The 24,825-nt window shown below is 41.7% G+C and overlaps 1 protein-coding gene across 1 annotated transcript; it reads right to left on the reverse strand.

Annotated features, from left to right (window-relative positions):
- Positions 1-1,344: 1,344 nt before the first annotated feature.
- Positions 1,345-24,252, reverse strand: BLMH (bleomycin hydrolase). Its single transcript, XM_068910625.1, has 12 exons — positions 23,853-24,252; positions 22,807-23,004; positions 21,933-22,042; positions 21,104-21,245; positions 18,672-18,760; positions 17,255-17,347; positions 12,996-13,151; positions 12,320-12,478; positions 12,155-12,222; positions 11,696-11,813; positions 9,101-9,170; positions 1,345-2,359 (listed from the first exon to the last, which is right to left on the reverse strand). Exons 1-12 carry the CDS (start codon positions 23,863-23,865, stop codon positions 2,208-2,210), a joined length of 1,368 nt encoding a protein of 455 aa, XP_068766726.1. The 5' UTR covers positions 23,866-24,252; the 3' UTR covers positions 1,345-2,207.
- Between the last annotated feature and the right edge of the window lie 573 nt (positions 24,253-24,825).

Raw genomic sequence — 24,825 nt, forward strand, 5'->3', positions numbered from 1 at the left:
TGACAATAACTTGATTTCTCCTGATAATTAAAAGGGATGCCCAAACTTCCAGAGATAACTAACTACACAAGGCATGCCTTCTGACAATCACATTGCACTTTCCTTAAACCAGAGGGGTAGGGGTGGGGAAATCTAAGCATCACTCTTTGAATCTTCTAAATTAGGAAAACCTGCTGCAGAGGTGCAGCTTTATATTATTGCTCATGACTGCTGCTACTATAAAGAGGCAAGCTGACAGCAATAGCAGTTTTCTTAAAAACAAGTGAGAAGTACCCTTATAGGTCTTGGGACGACAGAAAACCTTTTGACATAAGCCCAGAATAATGAGCTAAATTTTACTAGAAAAGAGGGATTCAAGCTATAGTATCGTGATGCTGCCAAGATGCATTTTGTACATCTCCAGAACAGCTTTGTTACATTTGCAGAAAATACTGCAAAGGGCACACTCTTAAAACACATAATTCAGGGAGATTATCAGACCTGCTGCTGTTACACACTGCATTGGCTTCTCCTCTAGCCAACACTCCTACCCACTTCAAGAAATATTAATCACAGCACTTTGAATCAGCATGGATGTTTCCTGGCCAAACCCATATCTGAATTTAGCTTAGCAGGCAACATGTACACAAATACTTTAGCTTGGCATTTTATATATGTTTTGTGTAACAAGCATAAGATAATATACATCCATATCTAAGGCACTGATATTTTAGTGACTTCCTGATAGATGTAATACTATCTCTGTCTTTCAAGCCCAGCCTTATTTCTAGAGCCTTTGAATTCAAAAAGATAAAGTATTTGAGGTGGTGTGCAAGTGAAAGAAATCAGGAGGGAGGAACAAAATCATTTAAAAACTTTCTGCCTCCCTTAAGTCCAAATGGAAGAAAAGTCAAACCAAGTTGTAGAGTACTACAGCACACCAAACGTCCTTTTTTGACTTGCACTTGATTTTAGTAATATTTACCTACTACCCATGGTAGTTGGCAGATTATTTAAGCATGGTTCTCTGTCCTCACTTCCCCTCTTATTTGCCCGTGACTAAACTCAGTACAGAACAGGAAAACTATTAGGGTACACAGCGTCTGCCATTTTGGCACAATTTAAATCAAAGGATTAGTACTGTACTTGAAGTATTTGAGTGCCTGTTGCGCATGAGATATGGTGTGTTTATCTTTGTTCTGAGAGATGAGTGCTTTGTGACTACTACTGAGTATATAAAGCAGCATGTCTTCCTGATCTATTCGTGCTCTGGCTCGCTTAGGTTTGTTTGCACGTCACTAATATCTTTCCAATTCAATAGTTACTTGTGGCTAATTTAATTTAAAAAAATAAGAGCTGAACCAGTCACTTAAGAAAGTGTTTATTTAAAAGCTTCATAGCACCATCTTGTTTTTTAAAACATCCAAATAAAATGCAGCAATTAAAATGTTTCTTCTGTTGAGCATGACACTAACTCCACCTGTGAACATATTTACGGTTGTTCTTGCTAATCTAACTGAAAAATAGCGCTCCTGTGCACACAGACATAGCACTGGGCCTTGAAACAGGTTATCCAGTCCTAGCTCAATAATGGAAGATTAGAAACAAGTGCAACTGGAAACCTCCCAGAAGCAGTTGTTTCTCTCCAATGCTGCTGGAAGAGAAAATTTTCTAAAGGTTATTTTAAGGAATGGAGCAGTTTCCACTCTATGTCCCCTTCAAAACGTCTTCCCTTGGCAGCAAAACTAAAAATGTAAATGCATAAAGTATTTTGGACATTCTTTTATGGTATAAGAGCCCACAGATGGTTAATTTATAAGTATATTGATGTATTTGTTCTAACAATCACCTAGCCGTTAACTTTAAAGAATGGCCGATTATGGCCATCTTTTCTAGGGAAAATACTAGTCAAAAGTATTCTAAGTTACTATGCTGATTTTTATTAAAAAATTAAGATAAAATCAAATGGCCATTGAAAGCACTTGTAATACATTTTCATGATGAGTTTTTCCTGCTTCCCTTTTTAGTTTTGCAGAGTAGCCTGTCTGAGAGCTTTTATTGAGCCAGTCAGTAAAGCGCTATTTTCCAAAGATCCTTAACTTACATTTCAAGAACATGGACCATGCTGAGTGCTTGGTCACATTATCATTTGGCTATGGCTTCCAACCACTGGGATTCTCTATTGCATCTACTTCTGGTAGATCATTAGGAGGCAAACGCTCTGTAGTTCACTTGGCTAACGCCCCCATAGGGTCCCAAGCTGGCAAAACAATCGGCTCCTGCTGCATCACTGCCAAGATATCTTCTGGTACATGCTTCTTATCCACCACAACTTCATACACGTACTCAGAAAACCAGTCATCAGTCATGATCAGGTAACCTGGAGATGAAAACAGTTCATTACAACAGAGAACCATTACTACTACAGTGAAGCAGTGACACAACAGTTTCACCGACACATGATCCGTTACAAACGGGACCCAGTCATACTCCCATATCTGTCAGGACAAAGTAGAGAAAAATCACTAAGAATTTCAAATGCAGGCTAAGCTGATATTGAAGTATTTCATGTGGGCTGACAGACCAAGCACGAAACCTGCTAGGAAAAAGACGACCCAGAAAATTCTTCATTTATGCTTCATCTGTTAAAACAGGCATCTGGAATATTCGAGTGAATTACAGTGCCTTTAAAAACTTAGTGTTTAAGTCAGAACGCAAAGCTAAAGCTGGAGACCCAGGTAAAAGTTTTCAGGATTTTGATTAAAATTTTCCTGATGAATATCCAGATCTTCTTTGGTTTAAGAAACCTCAAACTTTACTGCTTTAGTTCTTGCAGTAAGAGAAGAAGGCTGCTTTCCTCAAATACAAAGCCAACTAAATCACACTGTGAAACTAAACCTTAATTTTCTCCCTTAATATTATTCTTCCTGAGAATTTTAGTGAATTGCCCCTGAACTGGGGGGGGGGGGGGGGGGGGGGTTAGAGTATCACAGCTTCTAGCAGAAAGCTACTACTGGAAACAAGCTATTCAAGGTGAACCAAAGTTATTGGCTGCCAGGGAAAAAGAATACATTTAGAAGACAGATGTGAAAGCTTTATGTAATAAAGTTCCTCATGTCCTTATACAGTATCATCCCACAATCAAATGAAACAAGAAAATGTCCAAAGAATATGGACAATAAATGCATCTATCTACACCATCTTGTTTCTAAAGCAAGAGATCAGATTGAATTCCCATAAATTAAAAACCCTATCAATTGTAATCCGAGCTAGAAGCCATTTTGGAAACACTGCCAAAGGGAGCTGCCTCGATTATTCTCTCTTCAGGATATGAGTTCTGTGGGACACACAAAAACCTCTCACTCCCAAGAGCCAACAAGTAATTGCACCCTGAGAGGATAATGAACTCTGCCTCTGACATCCTGTATCTCAAAGCTTGACAGTGCTGATTAGGATCGTGCTGTCTGAACAAGAAGGAAACGTCAAGCAAAACTTCAGAACATGCAAATAAGGAAGGTCGCTCTTTGAGAAGGCCTGTGCCCTGTATCACAATGAAAGCTGTTATCAATTTCTTCATTAAAAGGAGACACACATATTATAGGCAGCAATATATACACCTAAGCCTGCCTGAGGCACCTAAGCCTGCCTGAGGCAACCCTGAGCTCTGTAGTCCATCCAGGTAACAGGGAGAAGTGAAAAAGAAACAGAAGAGTTGATCGTATTTCCAGGTAGGGTACAGCCATGGCGTCTTACCTCAGGCAATGAATCTGTTCGCTTCTATTCAATCCATTTCTATGTTAATTAATAATACAACATAGGAGGACTCGGAACAGTGTTGTCTTCCTCTGACACGACATAACGCCCGACTACTCCTCCTCGTATATATGAAGCTTGTCCACATTTCTCTAACTTATTCAAAGAAAAACCTAAGACTGAAGCAGTTTAAAACTGGCCCCAGAGTTACTGTATAACCTAGGATTTGGGCACCTGAAAATAAAGCCCTTGCACCAAAGTTCCCATTGGGCCTTCTACAAGCCACTTGGTGCTCACACCTTAACTTTTCCATAGGGAAAAAGATAACAGAACCTTCCATTCATAATGTGCTCCTGGGATGATATATATGAAGACAGACACTCAGAATCTACACTTAAACCCTTAAAAGGTCTTAACGCATAGAGAGAATAAATATGAAACAGTCAGTACAAGCAGAGAGAAAAAAGTCAAAAGGGAGCTGACTTCTAGCTGAAGATGTACCATAAGAAAGTTCTCTTCATGCCAACACACACAGATGGACCCCTGTCAAACGGATGCGATAATATGATTCAGTGTTCACCTTTGAAGATCTTTCTTGCTTTTAAAAAAAGATTTCTGAAGGGATAAAGCTGGGTTCAAAGTTAGGTAATACTGTACTGCGTCTCCAGAACAGAGCAAGCAGAATAATTAAGCTTGCCTGGATGGCTGACAAAGTGCCAGTAAAACACAGAATGGAAAATTTTTCACTGGGAAGTGTTTATTTATTTATTTATTTTTTAACCTCAAAAGGCAAGCAGTGTTTGTCAGCAGCTGCGCTCATTCCTTGAAGAAAAACAGACTGGATTCCAAGAAACAGTTTTACAACAGATATCCATGTAATTACTAAATATTTGAGTGCGCCAATGCTAGCTGTTCTCAGGGCTTCCCCTTTCCCTGGGGCAAGCACTACCACAAGAATTCAGTTCTGCCCCCAGGAAGCAATGCGAGCATATAAATAACTTCCTCCCATGACACCCAATACAGGAGTCGCACTCGTTCCACTCCTGCGCCATGCAAGCCTGGGGAAACAGGTGCTCCTCAGGCTGTTGCACCTCACACTGTGCTCACAGTAATGCACAAGTGACCCCATATAAAAGCATTCCCATTTCCAACCAACTATAAGCTTTCCCTAACTCAAAAAAAAATCTCGTTTCCGGCACTTTGTTGTAGGCTGTACCCTTTACCATCCTGTCCAAGAAACAGTGGAGTTGGGGCTTGTATCCCCCACACCCAGCTGGGCCTCAGCTGTGATGTGCCAAGTTTAACATCATTCTTGGCCTCTTCTTTAGTGATGTGGATTTTAGTTTCCTGTGCTGGACTTACCCAAACATAGCTTCCCAATTCCTTAACAAGAAGATAAGATAAGATAAAGTTCACTGCCAGGCTGACTTAATGGCATAGCAAGAGAGCTAGGACAGAGTGCAAATCCTCACCCTCCCAGGCCAGCTAGGCCTGGATGTTGAAGAGGGTGTAACCATCATGCCTATTGCTCCTGTCATGTTGCCTCTTCTGGTGGTTAAGAATGAGCTCCAAAGGACATGTCCAATTGCCTTTCTCTAAACAGTAATTTGGTTGGACATACCTAAAAAAAATTATTCCGGGATTCACTTCCCTGAAAAAAGCAGTTTGAAATAGAAATCAAGCTTCCTAGTTCTGATGGGATTTTCAATCAAGGCATTTTTCCAGACAACTCCCTAACCAAAAGAAAATATAGACAGTGAGCAAGAATTTCCAGAGACAGTGGTCTCTACCACTACAAAACAGATAAATGACAGTGACTCACCAAGAAAGTTCACATAAATGGCATACACGCAATACATGCATACAAGGTATGGACAGGGATTATTCAAATCACTCTAGAGCCCTATTATATTCTAAGGGAGCCATGAGCTCTTAAATGGTTCTAGAAGAACTCATTCCTGAAAAGTACATGCATATCTGCAAAAAAGACAACCTCTGAGGGCAGGTAAACTAACTGCAAACTAAATAGCAGCTTAAGCTCACAAAGCTGGCAAACTACAAGTTCAACAAAGTAATACTCAAGACTAGGTAACTGGGTTAATTTTTAGTGTTATTCTTAACTCAAAGCCTGAGGCACTACACCTGTCATTTGTAGCTGCTGCAGTTTTTGTGTTTTGATGCTGAACTACACTCTCAAAGAAATGGGGAAAGTCAGGAATGCACACAGCTTTCCACACGGGTCAATCGCAGTCCCTGCAGCTCCATCAGTACGACCACTGATGCTCCAGCCCAGTAACACCTGCACAGGACTGCCTCTGTTCCAATCACAGTTCAACAGCTGCAACTTCTACCAAAGGGTTTCAGGATTGATTTAATCTACTGCATCATGGTTTGGAAATAATGGCCAATGTCCTGAAGTTAAGCCCAGTGTTTTTTCAGTTCTAATCAAGAACAATACTGAACCTTAACCAAAGGAGCATATATGACAAGCAAAATCAAAGCTGCTGACTGATGCCTATTAATTTGAGAATGTTTTGAGTACTAAACAAAGTCCATGCTGAGCAGTTGTAAAGCATAAGACAGTTCCTTCCTGGAAACGTTCCTCTAACACTGGTAGCATCTAACACTGCACACCAAGGATCTGGAATGTCTCAAAGGAAGTCCTCCGGCATTAAGAGCACCACTAACCAGGTATTTTCATATTCTCTAATATATGTAAAGGTGATTAACATCCGCAAAATAGTTAATAGTCTGTATTTGGGGACAAGCAAATTTTTAATGTTACTACTTTAATAACATTCCAAAGTACATTTTATTACTGTCACATTGATAAGTCATGAAGGCTTAACACTAACACAGTGTCATTATCTGTTTCGTCAAGGATTTTTATTGGAATGATCTACTGTGAACATATGCAGCTGACTCAAAACAGACACTGCTGCAGACCAAGGGGCCAAAAGATAAATCAAGACACTTTTCCAAGAATACTCTACATGCTAGTTAGCTCTTCATGTCTAAGATATCAAAGCTTATGAATAAAGTCACATCCTAAAACAAAAATTTCCAGAAGTATTCTATTCCAGGAAGAAACCCCCAACACCTTGGGAAATGTCAGCCATACCAAATCGTTATGTGAGCATAACGTTTGGGAATAATCTGCAGCAGAAAAACAGTCACCAATAACTGTATTGTAGGATGGCCCAGATCTGAAGCCTGGCTTGGCATGCTCATCAGTGAGCTTACGCCATGACTGTGTGCACATCAGACCTGTCTAAGCTAGGAGATGACAAAATCATGCAGATTTTGCTCCGCTCCAACCATTTAGAAAGAGCTAGCTGACAGCAGTCCTCAGCAGAGCAAAGCAGAGAAGCTCCCACACTGTCAGCCCCACTCACCTGGGGCAGGTGAGCTCAGAGCTAGCCCCCCACATCAGGCAAAGCAGCTCTACTCTGGTTAGGCCCAGGCTGAGCAGGGAAGCAACTAGAAGCAATTTGCTAAACCACCTCTCAGCTGTGACTCACTGTTCTGTCCACACTGCCTATCCATGTGCCATGTCAGGCTGGCTCAGCCTCCCCGCTCCAGCCTTAGTTTAGAAAATCACCTTACAGGAACAGCAGTCCAGGCCGAGACCACGGTCAATGGAAAAGCAAGTTCACGCAGAATACCTGGCTCTGAGCTGAACTTCATGTTAAGCGTAGATCATCTGGTTGGTAGTGCTTGCCATACCAGAGAGAAACACTCAAAGGATGCCACAGGTCAGCCTTTCAGCACAGCTACAGAAGGGCAACTAGAATTGTGAGTTTTATAGTTTGAGAGGTGTTGGAGCTAGAACAGCTTACACTGCAGCTGCTCACAGTACTGGCTGGAAGCAGCCATACCCTCACTGCCTCATTTCCAAAAGCATTAAATAAGTTTGCAGTGATTGATAAACAGTGCTTTAAAAGAAAACATAAGACCACATTTAGCTTTCACCTATGACTCAAAGACTTTTTAAATAGTATCAGCCACAGCCAGCTTAAGGTCCCAGCATGAGACAACTCTAGTGAACAGAGCTAAGCTTGAATCTGTAACAAAAAAACTTTAGTACATTTGAAAGTATGCAGTGAAGTCTTATCTTTCCTACTACAAGGACAAAGCATTTTTCTACAGTGCATACTGAAGCATTTCTTGGAAGTGACCCTATCTTACTGGGTCTTGCAAAGCATTTCCTAACTTATCTATTGTCCTTCTCTTAAAAGATTTTGTTTTACACGACCACTGGAATTCTTGCCATCTCATAAGAGAAATGCTACTATATTTTCAGATCAACACTACCAGATTTTTCAGATTTCTATTTTGCATTAAAATCTTATGAGCAAAAATTAGCAAAAGTTCTGCTCTCTCCCTACCACAGTTGTCAAACTCTTACAGCTGCTTTCCCTCCTCCCCCTACACCAGGCAGGGGTAACAGCTGACAATTTGTTATCAGTATATACTGGTTCAAAAAATGATCAGCTTTACAATAACAACCTAGAGTAATCTCAAAAAATCTGATCTATTTTATGAAAGTTCATTACTTTAGGATTTATTGAAGGAATTCTAGAAAACATATCTAAAATTCATATGATGAAGTATTTAGTGTTTCCAAGAGGCCCAGTACTCTTCAGGGTACATCCTACTACTTGCCATGTCCTGCCATCACAGCAAGTGAAGACACAGCTCTGCAGGGTATGAAATGGTTTTAATATGGCCTTATGTTCACATAGCTGTAATTACTACAAATAATATGATCTGACAAGATGTCACTCAAGCTCTCAGAGCAAGACAGAAAGTAACCATTACTAGCCAGATTACTCGGTGTAAAAAACACTTAGACAAGCTGAACCCATTTGATCTGGTGACAGAAGTCTACCAATATCTACCCATTACCTTCCATACACAAATTAAACAGTTTGATTATTGTCAAAAGCTATAGGACAAGGACAAAATATGCCTCATATTCAGCTTAAGCTATAACCTCCAAAACAGGGGCTGTCAACTTTGTTATTCTGCCTTTGGGAGGATGACAAAACTCCCTCACTGTCAGTTACAGCCTCTTCCATAAAGTGCAATTGCCTCTACAGTTTGACATGCAAACACTAAGCCAAGTTAATCCAGTGACATTACTTGCTTCCAGTCAATGTCTCCATTCAATTTACTTAGAAGTAAAACACATTTAAGCTAAGAGTGTTTGTCTTCCAGAAATGCAGTGCCTTATTCTCAGCAACCCACATGCTATTTGCAGGCTCATTTCATGCATGTTCCAGGTAGGGGGACACACTCACAGCATGTCCCTTTTCCCCTTCAGAAGGGGAAGTTCGGCATTATGTTCCTGTGGCTATAAGATTACCTTTATTACCACGGTCTTCTCCCCAGGAGTTTTCCACTCTCCATTTTTCAAATGACCCTTCTTGCCCATCCTGTGTGACAAAACAAGTAGATGGCTATTCAGTAGTGAAGAGCCATGCCAATTTACAGCAGTCAAGTCTGAATCCAGTGCCAGCAAACAGAGCTCCACTCCCAAAAAAAATCAAGACACACTGGTGAGTTTCAGACAATAGTTTCTTGCTTACAGCTTGAGAAGAGCAATTTTCTGAAATATTGCTCACATAATACATAAGGAAACATAGCCGAGAGGGGAGCCTACAATAGGTATTTATTTTAATCTGAGAACTTAATTCAAATTGAAGTTCATTCAAGTTTTGACTCAACTGCCTGAAATAATTTAAGCAGCCTTCCCCATCATCTATCAGGGCCTTGACCGCCTTGTGAAATAGAGCACACCACTCACTCAAACTAGAAATCAGAGAAAAGGAACCAGGGCAATGAAGCAACTGTAATAATTTAGAACAGTATTAGCAAGAGCAAGTGCAAACAGTTGAAAAATCTAGCTGAAGGACCAGTCTGGTTCACTGACAGAAAGATATCTAAGGCTTCTAACAAACATGAAGTATATTTGATTACAGGTTCACAAGTATATTGTATTCTAGACTGCATTGTACATACCTGAAGAGTCTAATTCAGATCTATCAAGCATCTAGAAGCATTGGAAACAGCTTCATGGGCTTGCTATGCCACAAGATGCACTGCTGCTTCCTCCAGAAAGTGAGGGAAAATCAGCTCCCTTGAGGAACCAATGAATATTTAATTCTTTCTACTGTGTTTTTTTTTTTTTAAATAAGGCAAAAAAAATGCAGCCTGGAAAGCATCCTGTAAATCCATTTTTAATATTCAAAGGAATATTGCTATATCAAGATTTTATTCTCACTTAAAGAAAATAAGGAAATTCCTTATAACGTGAAACTCAGGAGCTACCAGACTAAGGATAAGTTTACTCATGATGCTGGCTGACAGACTAGAACGAACACGTTTACGTAAATGAAGTTTTTACCAAAGAGTACATTTAATCTCCAATTTTTTTTTACATTGTAAAATTATAATATGATTTTCTTTTATCTTCAAAGCCTTTTTTTATAAAGCAGGTAAATCCAAAGTATTACATTTTTACAGCTATCTATCAAAGCTCCTTTAGATTAAGTTAAGGTTTAATATAAGACAACATGTTCAAGCCAAAAGTAGAAAGAACTTAGTCTGTGTTTTTAATGTGGAAAAGCCTTCAAATTCTGGGCTTGTTCCAGGATAAAGTATGTCTTTTAAAGGACTTTTTCATTCTAGAAATACCATATACTGATATATTAGCATATATTAATATATAAATTAAGCATTTATTAAGCTTATACAATTTTTTTCTCATTTAAGAAACCAGATCACATTTGATCTTATTTTATGTAACTGTATGTTTATGCATGCAAAAGTAGGAATTTAAAATTATAACCATAGACTATATTCTCCAGTGACGTGCAGTCAGTAATTGTGATCTACAAACATACACGCCTCAGCAGTGATTAGATATATAGGTTTTGAGCACTAGGAAATCATCATTTTAAATATCTAACTCAAAAAAACATTTTTTAAAAGATGTGCTCATGCAATCTGATACATGAAATATAAGCATTAGAGCTCAAAATGCAGAACAATAGGAAAAAATCTATTGAACTGTAAAAAGTAATTCGGAAAAGTCTGACTGGCTCTCAGCAGTCCCACCTCAAGTTCTCAAACTCCATCATTCAAGGGAACTTTTTCAATTACATGTGAGCTGTTATTTCTCAAAGCCAAGGTCATCTTGGGCTGGAAGAAATCACTTTAAAGAGACTTTAATAATGACTTCTGGAAATAATGGAAAATACCAAAATTGCAGATAACCCAAAGGGGTAAATATTCACATCGTTCTTTTTAGCTCATTATCTCTGCTTTGTTATACTGCCAGGAGCAGATGTAGTGCTGGATTCATCTCAGCATACTGTCTGCCATACAGCTATTTTGGACACCACTTTCCTTCCTAATTATGAGTAGGTCAGAGAAGTCACATACCACTGAGTAGTAGAAGGTTAAGATTTTTGCTGAAGTGCCTCCTACTGGCTGTTCTAGCATTTTAACAGTGTATGAGCTTCATGCTGTAAAACCTAGATTGGACTAATTATGCAATGGGGTAGGGTGGGAGATACCTCCTATCATACTTGATTCCTTGCTCAGCAAGGTATGTCAGAATCTGCATTTCAAACCTGTTAGGAGAGGTTTTCCGGTATCTTAAAAACAGAACTTTCCTTCCCCTTTTCCAATAGCAGTTTGTGGGCAGAAGGAAAGAAGTGCTTGACTTGTCTGAAATTCTTCCCTCTGTTAAATATTTATAGTTCTTCTGAACACTCAGGCACAAATTACAGGGAAAACAGACAACCTAGACCTTGTGCACCAGGGTGCTGCCATGCACATGCTGAGCTTTAGCAGAACAGCTCATATGCTGAATAAGCCCTAAACATACAAACAAACTGCCAAAATATTCAAATACATCTGTGCAAACATCAGAACTTCAGAAGGAAGACTCTACCTTCTCGGTGACTGCTGTCAGGACCATAGCATGAGTCATCATTGAATCGCCAAAGATTAATCGTTCTGCTTTGTTCATATTCTTGATGGAGACACCAAACACCAACTCATGATTAAATCTGTAAGAAAGCCACATAAATGATGTCAAAAAGGATGCAAGGAGGATTCTCAATACTAACCAGAGAATCAGTAGACTGCAGTGTCCCAGGAGCCAGTGCATAGGCCTATGATAAGTTCAACTATTTTTAGTGTCAGAATAAATAAAAAAGGACTGGTCCTTTAGGAGTGTCTCACCGGATTAGACAATTCAGATGAGTAAGAATATTTAACAGACACTTGTAGTGCTTAAAAGCTCTCATCTTGTGTATAAACCAAAGCATGTACAAATTAGTTTCAGCCAAAGTATTTTCATGCCTATCCAAGTATCCAAAGAGGTATTCTGTTTTGATTTTCTACTTACATATTCATGTCATTGATTCCCAGCTTGCCATAGAAGTGCTTTGCAACATCACAGCCAAACCACACAGCCTACAAATAGGAAAGAATCATGTCTAGGTTATATCCCAGTGAGTTTTATATTACAAGAGTCAGCACCACACCATCCACGGAAAGAAATGAAACAAACCTCGCCATCCTTAATAGAGGCTGCAGCCAATTTTTTCAAGATATCAACAGGCTGGTTATTGTAAAGTGTTCTCCTCCCTCCTACCATATTGCCAAGGTACTCCACAGTATACAGCTTGTTGTATGGGTTCTGTGGTCGAGGATCATTCACTAGACAAATCTGCCAAAAATCAAGGTGTCATTAATTAAGGTGTAACTTAACTGAAAACTTTGAGAAGTGAATCTAGACGGATTTCAGGCAATTGTTTCTGTCCCAGCTAGCTGTCTCTCCCATTAGCAGACAAACTTGGCTGGAATACCAAGAAGGCTTTTAGAGTAGGTTTTTTTTTGTTTGTTTTTTTTAACATCTCTTATAAGTTCGCCTTCAATTGTGACACAGGAGCTGTGCATGCTATTCTTGTTCTCTAATGGCTGGTTTTATTTATGTCTGTTTGTGACTTGTCTGACCACAGCGTATTACATTGATTACAAGCTCAAAGTGCAATGCAAGGTCAAACAGCTAATTGAGGGGCACTGCACAAACATGAGAATGGGGAGAATAAATATGGGGCCAACTTGGGGGAGCCGTTGTGCAGTTACAGATGCAGACAGTACATCTGCAACGGCAGAAAGGAGTAAGCAGGCAGGTTTTACAGTAAAAAGGTCTTGGAAAGCCACTGCCTTTCTGCATGCCCAACCTTGTCCTCCATGTTGAAGTAAGGCTTCACGTGCTCGTTGTAGAACTGCACTGGCGTCACAGGGCCAATTTTGTTGTAGTTCTTCTCCTTATCCCGGAACTCCCAGCAGAACGTCTCTGGAGGGCTGCCCAAGCAAGTACTCACTATTCTGAAAACCTGCTCAGAGTAGCAAACAGCTGTGAGAACTTGCTGAAACATACAGGTCTGCCCCTCCTACCCCAGCAATGGCATTGATCGATGGATTTCCCCACATAAGAGCTAACTGGAAACTTGGGTTAACATTCACCTTTGAAGCACATGAATAACCCTCCACGCATCAGTTACTTGCATCCAGTTCCAGCAATCTACATGTTGCAACAGTTCTAAATCAATCTAAAAGGCCACAAAAAAACCCCAGCATCTCTCCATTGTCACTCTCTCTACCTGCTTAAGGTACAAGAAATTCCCAAAAAGGAATGTTTCCAGTGTAAGAAATATTGTCAAATTGATTCTAGAGAAAAATAAGCATTCAGAAAACTGCTCTAATAGCCGATTTGCCCCATGCAAAAAGGGGAACTGACTCTCCTAAAACACAATACAGCAAACCATTTTATGCCAGTGCTTCCCCTGTACTAATCTCTTCTTTCCTATAACGTTCATTTGGATTTCAAAGACAGACCTTTGCTTTTTTCAAAATCCTAGAATAATCTTCTTGTGCGCGTTTAATACATTTAACAATGCCTCAATTTAGGGTTAAGCTGGCAGGTTATGTAATTTAACAGAAGATCCCTGTCTGCTTGCTGTGACATCCTTTGCAGCTGACATCTTTTGATTTTAATCACAAAAAGTCTTGACTAGATTTCAAGTCAGTAGTCTCCCTATAAAGGTATGAAACAGTATTTAGGAACAGTCTACTGTACTTTCTCACTAGCCTTATCATAAAACATGCTAACTTGTAGGCAGTGTAACGAGAGGAACATCTCTACAAATATTTAGAAGGACCTATTACAGAAACTATGGGGACAAAGAGAATTCAGTCATATTTGAACAGGTTTTAATCGGTTTTACTTCAGCTCTGTTGTTTGTGTGTCTTGAGCACAAGAAATCTTTTCCTTGCAAGGAACCCACAGTTTATTTAAAATAAAAAGGGGGAATCCAAGCTAACCTGCACCTACCCCTTTCTACGCTATGATCCAATGCCTGCGGTTTGCGTTAACATTCCTGGGCCAGTCTTCGCATTGTACACTCACCAAATTTTACAGCAGAGGAGACAAAATACCCTTCCCAGAGCTGATTTACACCTTCTGGAGCAGGGTGAGCTGATTTATATGGATCCCAAGCCTCTTCTCAGTAGGTTCTATATGAACCGCTAGTTAATTAACTAAGCTAGACAGCCTCTGCGATTGCACCTTTTTGCCTGTCTTTTTGCAGAACTGGGGCTTACTGCCTTTTTTTTAAACCCAGCAACAAAACAAACAAAAACCTTAGGCTTTTCCTGAATAGGCACTGAATGCCTATACCTTAGAAGTTGCATGTAGTTTCATAATCCTTTTTTAATATATATACTTTGTCCCTCTTACTTTCATTCCATGTTCTTCTGAAGCTGCATAAAGAAAAAATATCTGGAGAGAGGTAGGGGGCTTCACTGTTTTTGTCTTCTATACAAAGCACATAACAATCTTCATGCCAACTAACACTCACTATTTAGCTGTGTACAAGACAGAAATAAAGCTGTTCTTGCTCCAAGTAGCTTAAGGAAAACAAAAAAAATTAATTATGGGTTGAAACAGGGTGCAGGATCATGTTTTCACCAGATGAACTTGCACTTTTCATTTTTAACAAATATGTTAAAGAGCAAATGTAAAACCCTAAACTGCTATAAATACTTAATTTTGCACAGACTGCACAATAGGTAGCATTTGCTGTGGACACACCCGCATTGCCTCAGATAACCTCATCTCTCACGGCTCGGGGTTATGGAAACAAAACAAGCCAGAAAAATGCCTAAAAGTAGAGCAGCAAGCAGAAGGGCTCCAGCTAGAGGAAGGAAAGCAATAGAGACAGAAGTCTCAAGTTAACAGAGGCAGTCATGCCTGGGAAGGGCTCCATCAGTTTTGCCACCACACCCATCATAGGCCATCTCTCGATATCTCAAAAGCTTCCCCTATCAATGCCCAAAGGAGATTTACTTAACCTAAAAGGTGACTTGTCTCACCCTAGTGACAGCTAGAACCAAGATAAGGCAAAGATATAATGGCTTTTGTTAAAAACTAAATGAGTGAGGAGGAGGAAAGGGGAACACTCCTGATGAGTCCATAAAGGAAACAGTGAAGAAAGAAAACTTAAATCACATGTGCTGCACTGATCTCAACTTCTGACCTCTTGCTGCTGCTTTGAGAAGGAGGATGTTTATACAGTTCTGGATTGAATATTTAATCCTATGTTCCAGTACAACTGCCCCATTTTAGCTGGAGTATTGCCTCCTAGCGTAAGTAAACTGAGATATGCTACACAAATAAAACTCCACCGAACAAAGCCCAAGTTCTGTTTGGCTGTATACAAAAAACGGAAACGTATACAAAGCCACTTATACACAAACACATGAGAAAACCAGTGGTCTCAAACCCCTAACTAAGTGTTTTTAAAGTATACAAGACAGGTGCATTTGGATATGCTAACTACAACGTTTATTGAAAGGAAACCCACTTAGGTTACAAACACTGTTACTACTGCAAGAGGAAATACTATGTTTAATTCTCTGCAGTTAATGCAATCTTTTTACAGAACAGACAAATTGCAATAAGTTAATGATTCTTTAATGCTGGTTCCAGGATCTCTTTCCAGGGGGCAAGGGGGCTCCAAACAAGTGAAGAGGCATTGTGCAGTGAGCTGTATGTCACTGCCCTAAAAATAAACATAGCCAGCTCTGGGAAGCTTTGGATTCTGCTGCAAAACCCTCCAAAGGCTTTTGGAGGCACTAGACAAGTTACACTAACACACTGCTAAACTACATGCGAATTTGCAACACTCCAAAGGGTAGATTCAAAGGGCAGAATTACTGTTGATCTTAAGGCATCTATTCAATGGAACAAATATTTTAGACTTAATGTAACCCAAGGAATATGTACCTGTTCTTAATATACTTTCTAAGCTAACCTTAAAATTGGGTAAAAAGCTAGAGATTTTTATACGAATCAGAAAGATGGGATTTCCAAAAACCAGACAAACACACACATTAATCAAAATCTGCATATTAGTGGAACTGCTTAGAACTTCACAGAACTATCCCAATGTAACTTTTGCTTACATCTTTAGTAGTAATTACAATAAAACATCTGTTGATGTTTATTGGATTGCAGAAAAACTAAGACACATTTTAAAAGTTTGATTTCTTGAGACACCTGAAGATAGACATTAAAGCCACTTGGTCACTTTGTATTATAAGTTTGAGAAATCCACACATGAAATAAATGCATTTTAAAAAAATGCATACACTTGGTCAAACATCAAACTAACAACACTTCAAAAATAGTTTTCGCTTTTCAAAAAAGCCAAACACACAAGTATGAGGAGACTAGGACAAGAAAAATAACATGCATCATTGTCATGTTCCAACCAAGCAGTGGCCTCCACCTGTGGAGGGCCAGCCCACCCACCAATAGTGCAGACCCTTGCTGACTGATTTAGTTTTGGGTTAATTCATGCAGCTAGAAATAGATGCTGTGGTTTCCTTCCTCTGATGCCCCCCCATTATCAGATCACAGCTGGATTCAGCCTTGTTCAGTTCAAATCTTCCCCGTACTGCAGAGTTCTCTTTTGTTGTTCTTTCCTGCTCTCTTGTGGGGAATTTCTGCAACAACACTTGTGCTGTAGGATGTTGCATTTAAAATGCAGAACGCAATTTTCAGCTTGCCTCTTTCCTACTAGTTACAGAAGCCTGATAGACTGCTATTCTGATCTCTTAAGATACAAAATGCTGCTTTCTTACAGAAAGGGGCAGATCTTTCCTGGTGGTAAACTGTCAGAATTCAAGAATCCTTAAATTCAGGATATTTGTCTGGAATAAAAAAACTCAGAACGCACCAAGTAACCAAATATGCTCCTTCAAAAAAAATTTTTTTAATACTTCAGAGTGCACTGCCATACAAAACCTCCCTAGTTAGGCAAACTAAAGTCCTTTGTTTTGCCTGATCCTCCTAGCTGCAAAACAAGGGCCAGCAAGAAATGCACTCAAGCCCCCCTGTTCCAAGAAGTCACACAAACGTCACAAATGTATTTACCTCTTCTATCATAGCGTCCATTTCAGCAGTAAGTTCCCCCTTAGTTATCCCACATGCCACCATATTTCTTAGACGCAAACAGTACTCTCTCATCTGTTTAAAGAGAAAGTCATTTTAATTTGAGATTAAGAAAGGTGCTACACCTAGTCAGTGTTCAGAATTTTCCATATGGTTGTTTCTGACACCTGTTTTACCCTTTATAAAAAGGTCTTCAAAAAGAAAAAAAATTCTTTCAAAAGGCTTTGTTAAATGTTAATTCTTCAAAAGCAACATAATGAAATCATTTAAAGGTAAAAGATCACAAAAATCAGAAATTAACAGTTGCAATTCAATCACTATTTTCCAACTACTTGACGCTTACAGCCATTAGCATTTCTTAAGGCTTGATTTCTCTCAGTTCCATAACATAACTAATGCCACTACATCCATATGCATTACTGCCTCTGTGACTCACAGGGAACAAATTGTCTTCATACTGTAAAATTTATTTTGCAATTCCAATGCATAATTGATCTCTTGGTTGATAAAAAGAACGGAGCATTTCCCTCCTACATGCAGGGTTGCAGTAAGAAGAGTACATGCCTCCCATTACTGTCACCATCCATCAGGCCAGGAAGCAGTGAGTGGGGCTCCCTCAAGACCAGCTGGTTTGTGATGTTCAAGGCAGAAATAACGTTAACATCACCATAATGCCTAAGCTCATTTCAGCACATAGTTTACATTTTTATATGGATTTCAGATGGCAATTTTCCCCAAGCATGCACCATGTGAACTGGAAAAAAAAAAAAATCAAAGCTTGTTGTAAAAAAAAAAAATGTTTTTAATTGCCTTTTTATCTAGCCACCTACACTAACTTCTTCCCAGATGAATATACTTCTGTAGTTCAGTGAGCAAGCTTATACCTTCCTTCCTTCAGAGCCACAACCCCGTACGTTGCAAGCTCATCTTTAACATTCGGTGCTTTTAAAAGACATACTTTTTGATCTTAGCCATCAAATTTGGCAGTAATCTCTAGAAACCTTGGCATACTGGTAGACAAAATACTGAGAAACAGTAACTCAGATGCCAGATACTAGTTTTACAGAAACATACTTTATCAGCTGCACTTCAAGAATTACCTTTTTAGAAATTTGAGGATTAGGAACAATTGCTACTAAAACCATGTGGATTACTTCTAAGCTACTGAAGCTTGGCAACAGCCATCTTCCATACACACACTTTCCTGCTCGGTGTTCCAAGATCAATCTCATTTCTTTGCCAAGACTTAAGACTACTGTTTGAATAACAACAAGTCAGTTGCTGAGATGCACTTAATACTTTGGTTAATAAAGAGACACAAAGATGGCTACAAACACCTAAAGCAGGATCATTCCCATCCCCTCACCTTCTTTAATCATAAGACCTACATCAGTCTTACCTTATGATTCAAGATCTCATTCATCCTTCTCGTAGCCTCCGTGGTATGGGATTCTGGGAAGTATTTCTTGGGGACAACACCATACTTTTCTAAAAGAAAGTAAAGCTATGAGTTAACAATTGTCTTTTCCATATGGCAAACGCTGGTGCTTCTGCTCACAGCTACATAAAAGCTTAATAGAGCTGTTTTCTGTGCAGAGAGTATAAGGGAGGAGTTTCTTATTTAAAAGTTACAATCGCTTAAAGCTTACACTTCAATCTGCGGCTGAATCTTCACCTCTCTGATCTGCATTTCACAAGGGTCCCAAGGGATGAAATCCTGAATGACTATCATTTAATCTGACACTTTAAAAGTTCTAATCTAATTAGTGCCATTTAAGAAGCGCTTTTTGACCAGGACAAAACATGTTTACTTTAAAATTAAGCTACTGAAATAACTGCTAAGAAAAAATGTGCCTCTTATGAATTATTCCACGTATCTAATCTACGGTTAGGTGACTAACTTCCTAGCTTCCTTCCTCCATAGGAAGGGAAAAAACCTCAGGACTACTTCTCTTCAACATTTATAAAATGTATGCAACTGCTCAATTACTTATTGCATTATGGTACCAAACAAAGATCACACCACGCAAAGCTCTGGACATAATAGCATCATCTAAAATCTTCTCCGCCCCAATGAAATATTTAAAACAATTGGATGGGGAAAAAGTGTGGCCTCCAGGCTTGAAACAAGTTCCTTTCGTGATTCTAAACTTGCATTAGTGGCTTGTTACTCTACAAAGGTGTCATATTGTTTTGCAACACAAATGAAAGCAAATGCTAGTATAATTCAAACACTGAGGATCCTCCTTAGCACTGCTTGAGGAGATACTTACCTAAACTGAATCTTTGTTAGACCAGCACAGCCACATGCCACACCATTTCCCTCACTCCCTCATCATCTTTCTTCAGGTTGCAACTCTGAAAGAAGTTTTACTTCTGCCTTGTAGGCACAGCCTATTCTATGTTTTTCCTACCACATGCGCTAGAAATTGTATACATGGATATAAGCAAAAGCAACAGCCTGAGTTGATTGTGGAAGTGTAACGGAATTGAATATGGACAGTCAGGTGTATCTGATTACTTCTCTTGACTTTCTGAACCTCTGTCATTAGCAGCAGTATACAAAAAAAGGAAAGATCCCAGAAAAGATTTATGCCTAATGCTTACAAGCAAACATGAAAAACTTTTTTGATTAAAGAAAGCCAGTGGCTAAAGATGTCGTGTTCTTTAGCAGATTTGCAGGTTTCAAACTTTTGTTTCTTCCTACTCTAACAGCCTACAGTAGTTAACCTTAAAGGCATCAACCTTCAAGGCATACTGCAAGTTTTTCCCACATCCCTCATATCTGGGTAAGGGAGATGGGACAAGAAATTCTGTGTGTATAAAAGTTTCCATCCTTTTTTCCCCTGCACTGGTAACAGGAGGGTAATTGTTATTTGAAAGGAAGTATGGTGAGGAAATGCAACAGGTGCTTTTGATGCAGTGTATTAGAAGCTTAAAAAAGCAAGGTCTGGAAATCAGTAACTAAGTTCAGAATAGCTTATGTCATTCCTAAGATATAATTTCACCTGAAATGCTTTCCATTAAGTATTAGCAGAATATTCTGAGACAGGCTACACTCAACTTCCAGGCATTAAGAAGAGTAAATTGCTTAATAAACCTTACATTCAGAGCTAACTAATTACTCCTCAGAACACAAACTTGCTTTCAATCCATATGAAATGCCTTTTAGTATTTACATGGTTAATAAAATTACTGCTGATCATCTGAAATCAGGGGTTGCATTCCAGTTCAGCCACAGCAATATATACCGAAGTTGTGTCCAAAGCTGTTGAAATTTCTTTTCTTTGTTTATGAACGTTTAGGAACAGAAACTCACTTTAATACTGGTAGAAATAAGGAAAGCATAAAACAGTTAAACGTTAGCTCAAAGCAAGATTAGCACTGGTTCAGCTACATCTTTTGTTCATACTATCAAATCTCTTTCTTATTGAGTACAGACTAACAACTACATATTTGCAGACTGTTGATATTACAAAGAATACATGTTTCAAGAAGATCAAGAAGAAATAAGTGAGTTTAATGAGAATAACTATCTGCATGTTTTAAGGTAACTAGATAGTCAAGTGTTTCATTGCAGATTGCAAAAAGGTGTTTTATCATCACAATTATTCCTGCTAGGTTTTGAACTGTGACACAGTGAACGTATAAGCAATCTCCTATTTGAAGCTTTCTGTAGTGCCTGGCACTATCATCTAGGAGATCTTACACTGTGTAATATCTACTACAGAACCAGATATTGTAGAAGCATATAAAAATTGTGTTAGCATTCCTCACCCCTCAAGCCAGTATACAGCTTTAGGCAGCTCTTCTAGTGACAGATTCTCTTACCAATAAGATTAACCAACATATCCCACTGTCCGCCATCATTTGTGGGGTTGGAAAGCAGGAATTGTATCAATCTTCCTTCCACAGGCTCCTTTTTCTGAGCTGTTTCCACAAAGGCATTTAAGAAGTAATAACAACGTTCCACCTGGAATGAAAAGACAGGTTAAAACAATCTCTAGGTATGACATGCTACACGTGACTTCATGCCTGTCTATTCATTTCTTTCAAAGTCCTAACTAGAGGAAACTACATTTATAGCCATGCCCTGAAGTTCTTATTTTCCCTACAGTCTTCTGGGGATTATCCTATAAACTTATTTTCTATCACACAGGAAATATTTACAAGTGAATTGGTATAGAGTTTGGGAGGGTACAGGGGCAGCAAGTGGGGAACACAAGTTATGTAATGAAACCTAGCTCAAACTTAGCTCAGTTGCAAGTAATAAGTTTGCTCCCTATAGGGAAATCAAGAAAACACAGTTCCCAGATCGGCAGGTCACAAGTACTACTGAAAGAGCTCAACAGAAAATGACAGTGATGTTTCCCACAGGGCCTCCTACAAGGAGCATCCGAAATACTGAGTACTCTTGAGAGAAAAAAGTTTTAATATTCCAAAACACTAACAGCTTGACAATTTTCTTCTCACGCCAAAAAACCAACTTTGCTCTACCATCATTTAAAATAGATATTTAAAGAACTTTTTGAAGTTTCTTCTCATGTGTGTTTTCCATCTGGGTTCTTAGATGGTCAACAGCCTACACGAAATTCTCTCCAAAGACTAATACCCATTGCACAAGCAGTCCTAGCACAACCTAGGACCTTTATGACTGTACCTTATCCCAGAAGAAGAGGTACGACTGGCTGAATTCAAACTCCTCGATGTTGTATTTTTTCATGAAAGGAAGACGCATTGCATTGAGACAAGAAAAGATCCAACATCTCCCTGAGAGATCACAGGAACAAGAATTAAACTGGAATGTACGCACCGAAGATCTGCACAGCGTTTTTAAATACAGGATTTATACTACTCTTCTGTCTCAAGCCTTTGGCCCACTGTTCTGGTTGGCATTATACACAACAACAGAAGAACAGGAACATGAGAAAACTTAAATTGCACGTGCAGGTCTCAACTACTTCTATCTTCTTCTTTAAGGAAGTGAAATTAGGTAAACCTTGCAAGCTTAAAGACGGTTATTAAATCAAAAGAACACAGTAAGGATTCATTTTCCATCTTCATAAAGAATTTTGAAAAGCTATATCAGAACTTAGTTGCAACAAAAGCTAAAATAAGGCTGCAAATCCTTCTGAAATAGTGCTGTGGCTCAAACCCCTGCTTTGAACTATTACAAACCACAAAAGATCATTCCTAGTGGAAAAAAGTTGACTGCGACTTTTTGCCACTACTTGATTGTTACTTTTTGGTTGGGCTCCAGTAACATATCAAGAGCTCTCAGAACAACATATTTTTGAAATAACCCTTGAACAATTAACATTTTGCTCTGAGGCCCAAAGGAAAGGCTTCAGAGGAAGTCACCGCTCGCACGAGCACCGGGAGCGCAGCGCAGATGACATCATTCCTCCCCCAAACAGCAGCGTTCCTGAGCGCCGCGCTCCTTAGCGGGGACGTTACCCCCCCAGGCCCAGCAGCGCCGCAGCAGCCAGGAGGTCGGGACCCAGCAGACAGGGAAGGCGCCGGGAGCCCCTTACCGGAGTTCTTCTGGTTGGTGACGGGCTTGCCCTCGGCGGGCACGGCGTGCTGGAACACCTGCACCGTGTCCTGCACCACCTGCCGCTGCAAGCACACCTCCAGCGGGTCGTTGCAGGTGGCCACGTTCTGGGCCAGCAGGAACTGCGGCTCGGCCCGCAGCCGCCGGGTGAAGGCGGCAGCCTTCTCCGCGCTGAGCCCTGCGGGCCACCCGGCAGCCGTCACCCCGCGCACCACGGGTCCCCCAGTCCCCCGCCCCCACCACAACCGAGACCCCCCCCCCCCGGGTGAGGCCCATGGGAGAAGGTGCCCCCCCAGGCATGACTCCCCCAGGACATGATCCCCTTGAGTACCATGGCCCAGGAGACCCCCCCCAACATGACCTCCTGCCCCCATAACCATCATCCTCCCCCCAAACATGCCACCCCCCCAGACCTACCACCCAATAACCATCCCCACAAGGCACCCTCCCCACCCCAAAGCTCCGTTGCCCTGGTACCCACCCCCTCAGGGCACAACCCCCCCCATAGACCCCTCACCCCACTAGCCATCCCCCCCCCCGCCATGGGGACACAACCCCCCCAGGCCGTTACCCCGGTAACCGTCTCACCCCACCCCCTCAGGGCACAACCCCCCCCAGCCGTTACCCCGGTAACCACCTCCCCCCGCCATGGGGACACAACCCCCCCAGGCCGTTACCCCAGTAACCGTCTCACCCCACCATGGGGACACAACCCCCCCAGCCGTTACCCCGGTAACCACCTCCCCCCGCCATGGGGACACAACCCCCCCCGGCCGTTACCCCGGTAACCGTCTCACCCCGCCATGGGGACACAATCCCCTCCCAGGCCGTTACCCCGGTAACCGTCTCACCCCACCATGGGGACACAACCCCCCCCGGCCGTTACCCCGGTAACCGTCTTCCCCCACCATGGGGACACAGCCCCCACCCCAGGCCGGTGGAGCCGGTAGGCGTCTCGCCCCCCCTCTCCTTGAGGACACGACCCCCCCCCCGTCGCCCCGGTAACCGGCCGGCCCCGCCCCTCACCGCGGGCGTTCATGGCACGGCGGCGCGAGCTCCCGGCACCCGGCAAGGAAAGCGCCGCGCAACGGCCGAGCCCCACAGCCAGTCGCGCGCACGCGAGCGCGTGGAGGCGGAAGCGGCTCTTATAGCCCCGGCACCGGAAGCGGGGCTCACGCAAGCGGCCGGGGTGGACGGCCGCGGCGGGGGGGGAGGGGAGGGGGGGGAGGGTAGATGTTCGACGGCGCGCGGAGAGGGACAAGCTTGCGGCGGTGGCGGCGAGCGCCGTTCCGGCGGGGACCGCGCGGGGGCCTGCGCGGCCGTTCTGTCGGGCTGAGGCAGCCGGGCGGCGCGGGCCTCGCCGGCCGTTTTCTGGAACGTTCTGCGGAGGCGCCTGAGGCGAGGCCAGCGCGCCGCTGAGCCCCCTCGGGGCGGCCCGGCCCCACAGCCCCCCCTCGGGGCGGCCCGGGGTCCTGGCCGAGCGGCCGGCCGCGCTCGAGCGGTGTGAGCGGCGGAGCCTTGCGTCCCCGGGGCCGCGGCGCTCCGCGCATCCGCGTTTCGGCAGGCGTTTTCCTGGGCGCCGGACGCCCTCCCGGAGCGCGGTGCCCACCCGGCCTCACCGCAGCGGCGGGACGGGGAGTGACCCGAGGCCCGCGGTGGGATGGAGGCCTTCGGCACCTCCGTGCCCGAACGGCGTTTGCTGTCCTCGAGGGGAAAACGCTGCTCTACAACTTAAAGGAAAATTTTTAAATGAATCTCTTTGTGGGGATAATCTTAAAGTAGTGTGCGCAGTAGCGTGAGCTTATGCTAAAGTTGTGCCGTGATAGCGTTCCCTGAGCGCTCATGAACATTAACTGGCAGACGCACTGTCGTGCCATCAGTCAAGGACGCGCTCTGTTTCATACTGCAACGTCTTCCTGTTGAGTAATAGCCCTGCTCCTTTCTGAGAAGAATAATTGTGCATCAGAGACTTGAATTAATTTACAGCGCAGTGTTTGTT

The sequence above is a fragment of the Struthio camelus genome, chromosome 16 (genome assembly GCF_040807025.1).
Source record: "Struthio camelus isolate bStrCam1 chromosome 16, bStrCam1.hap1, whole genome shotgun sequence".
NCBI classification, from domain to species: domain Eukaryota; kingdom Metazoa; phylum Chordata; class Aves; order Struthioniformes; family Struthionidae; genus Struthio; species Struthio camelus.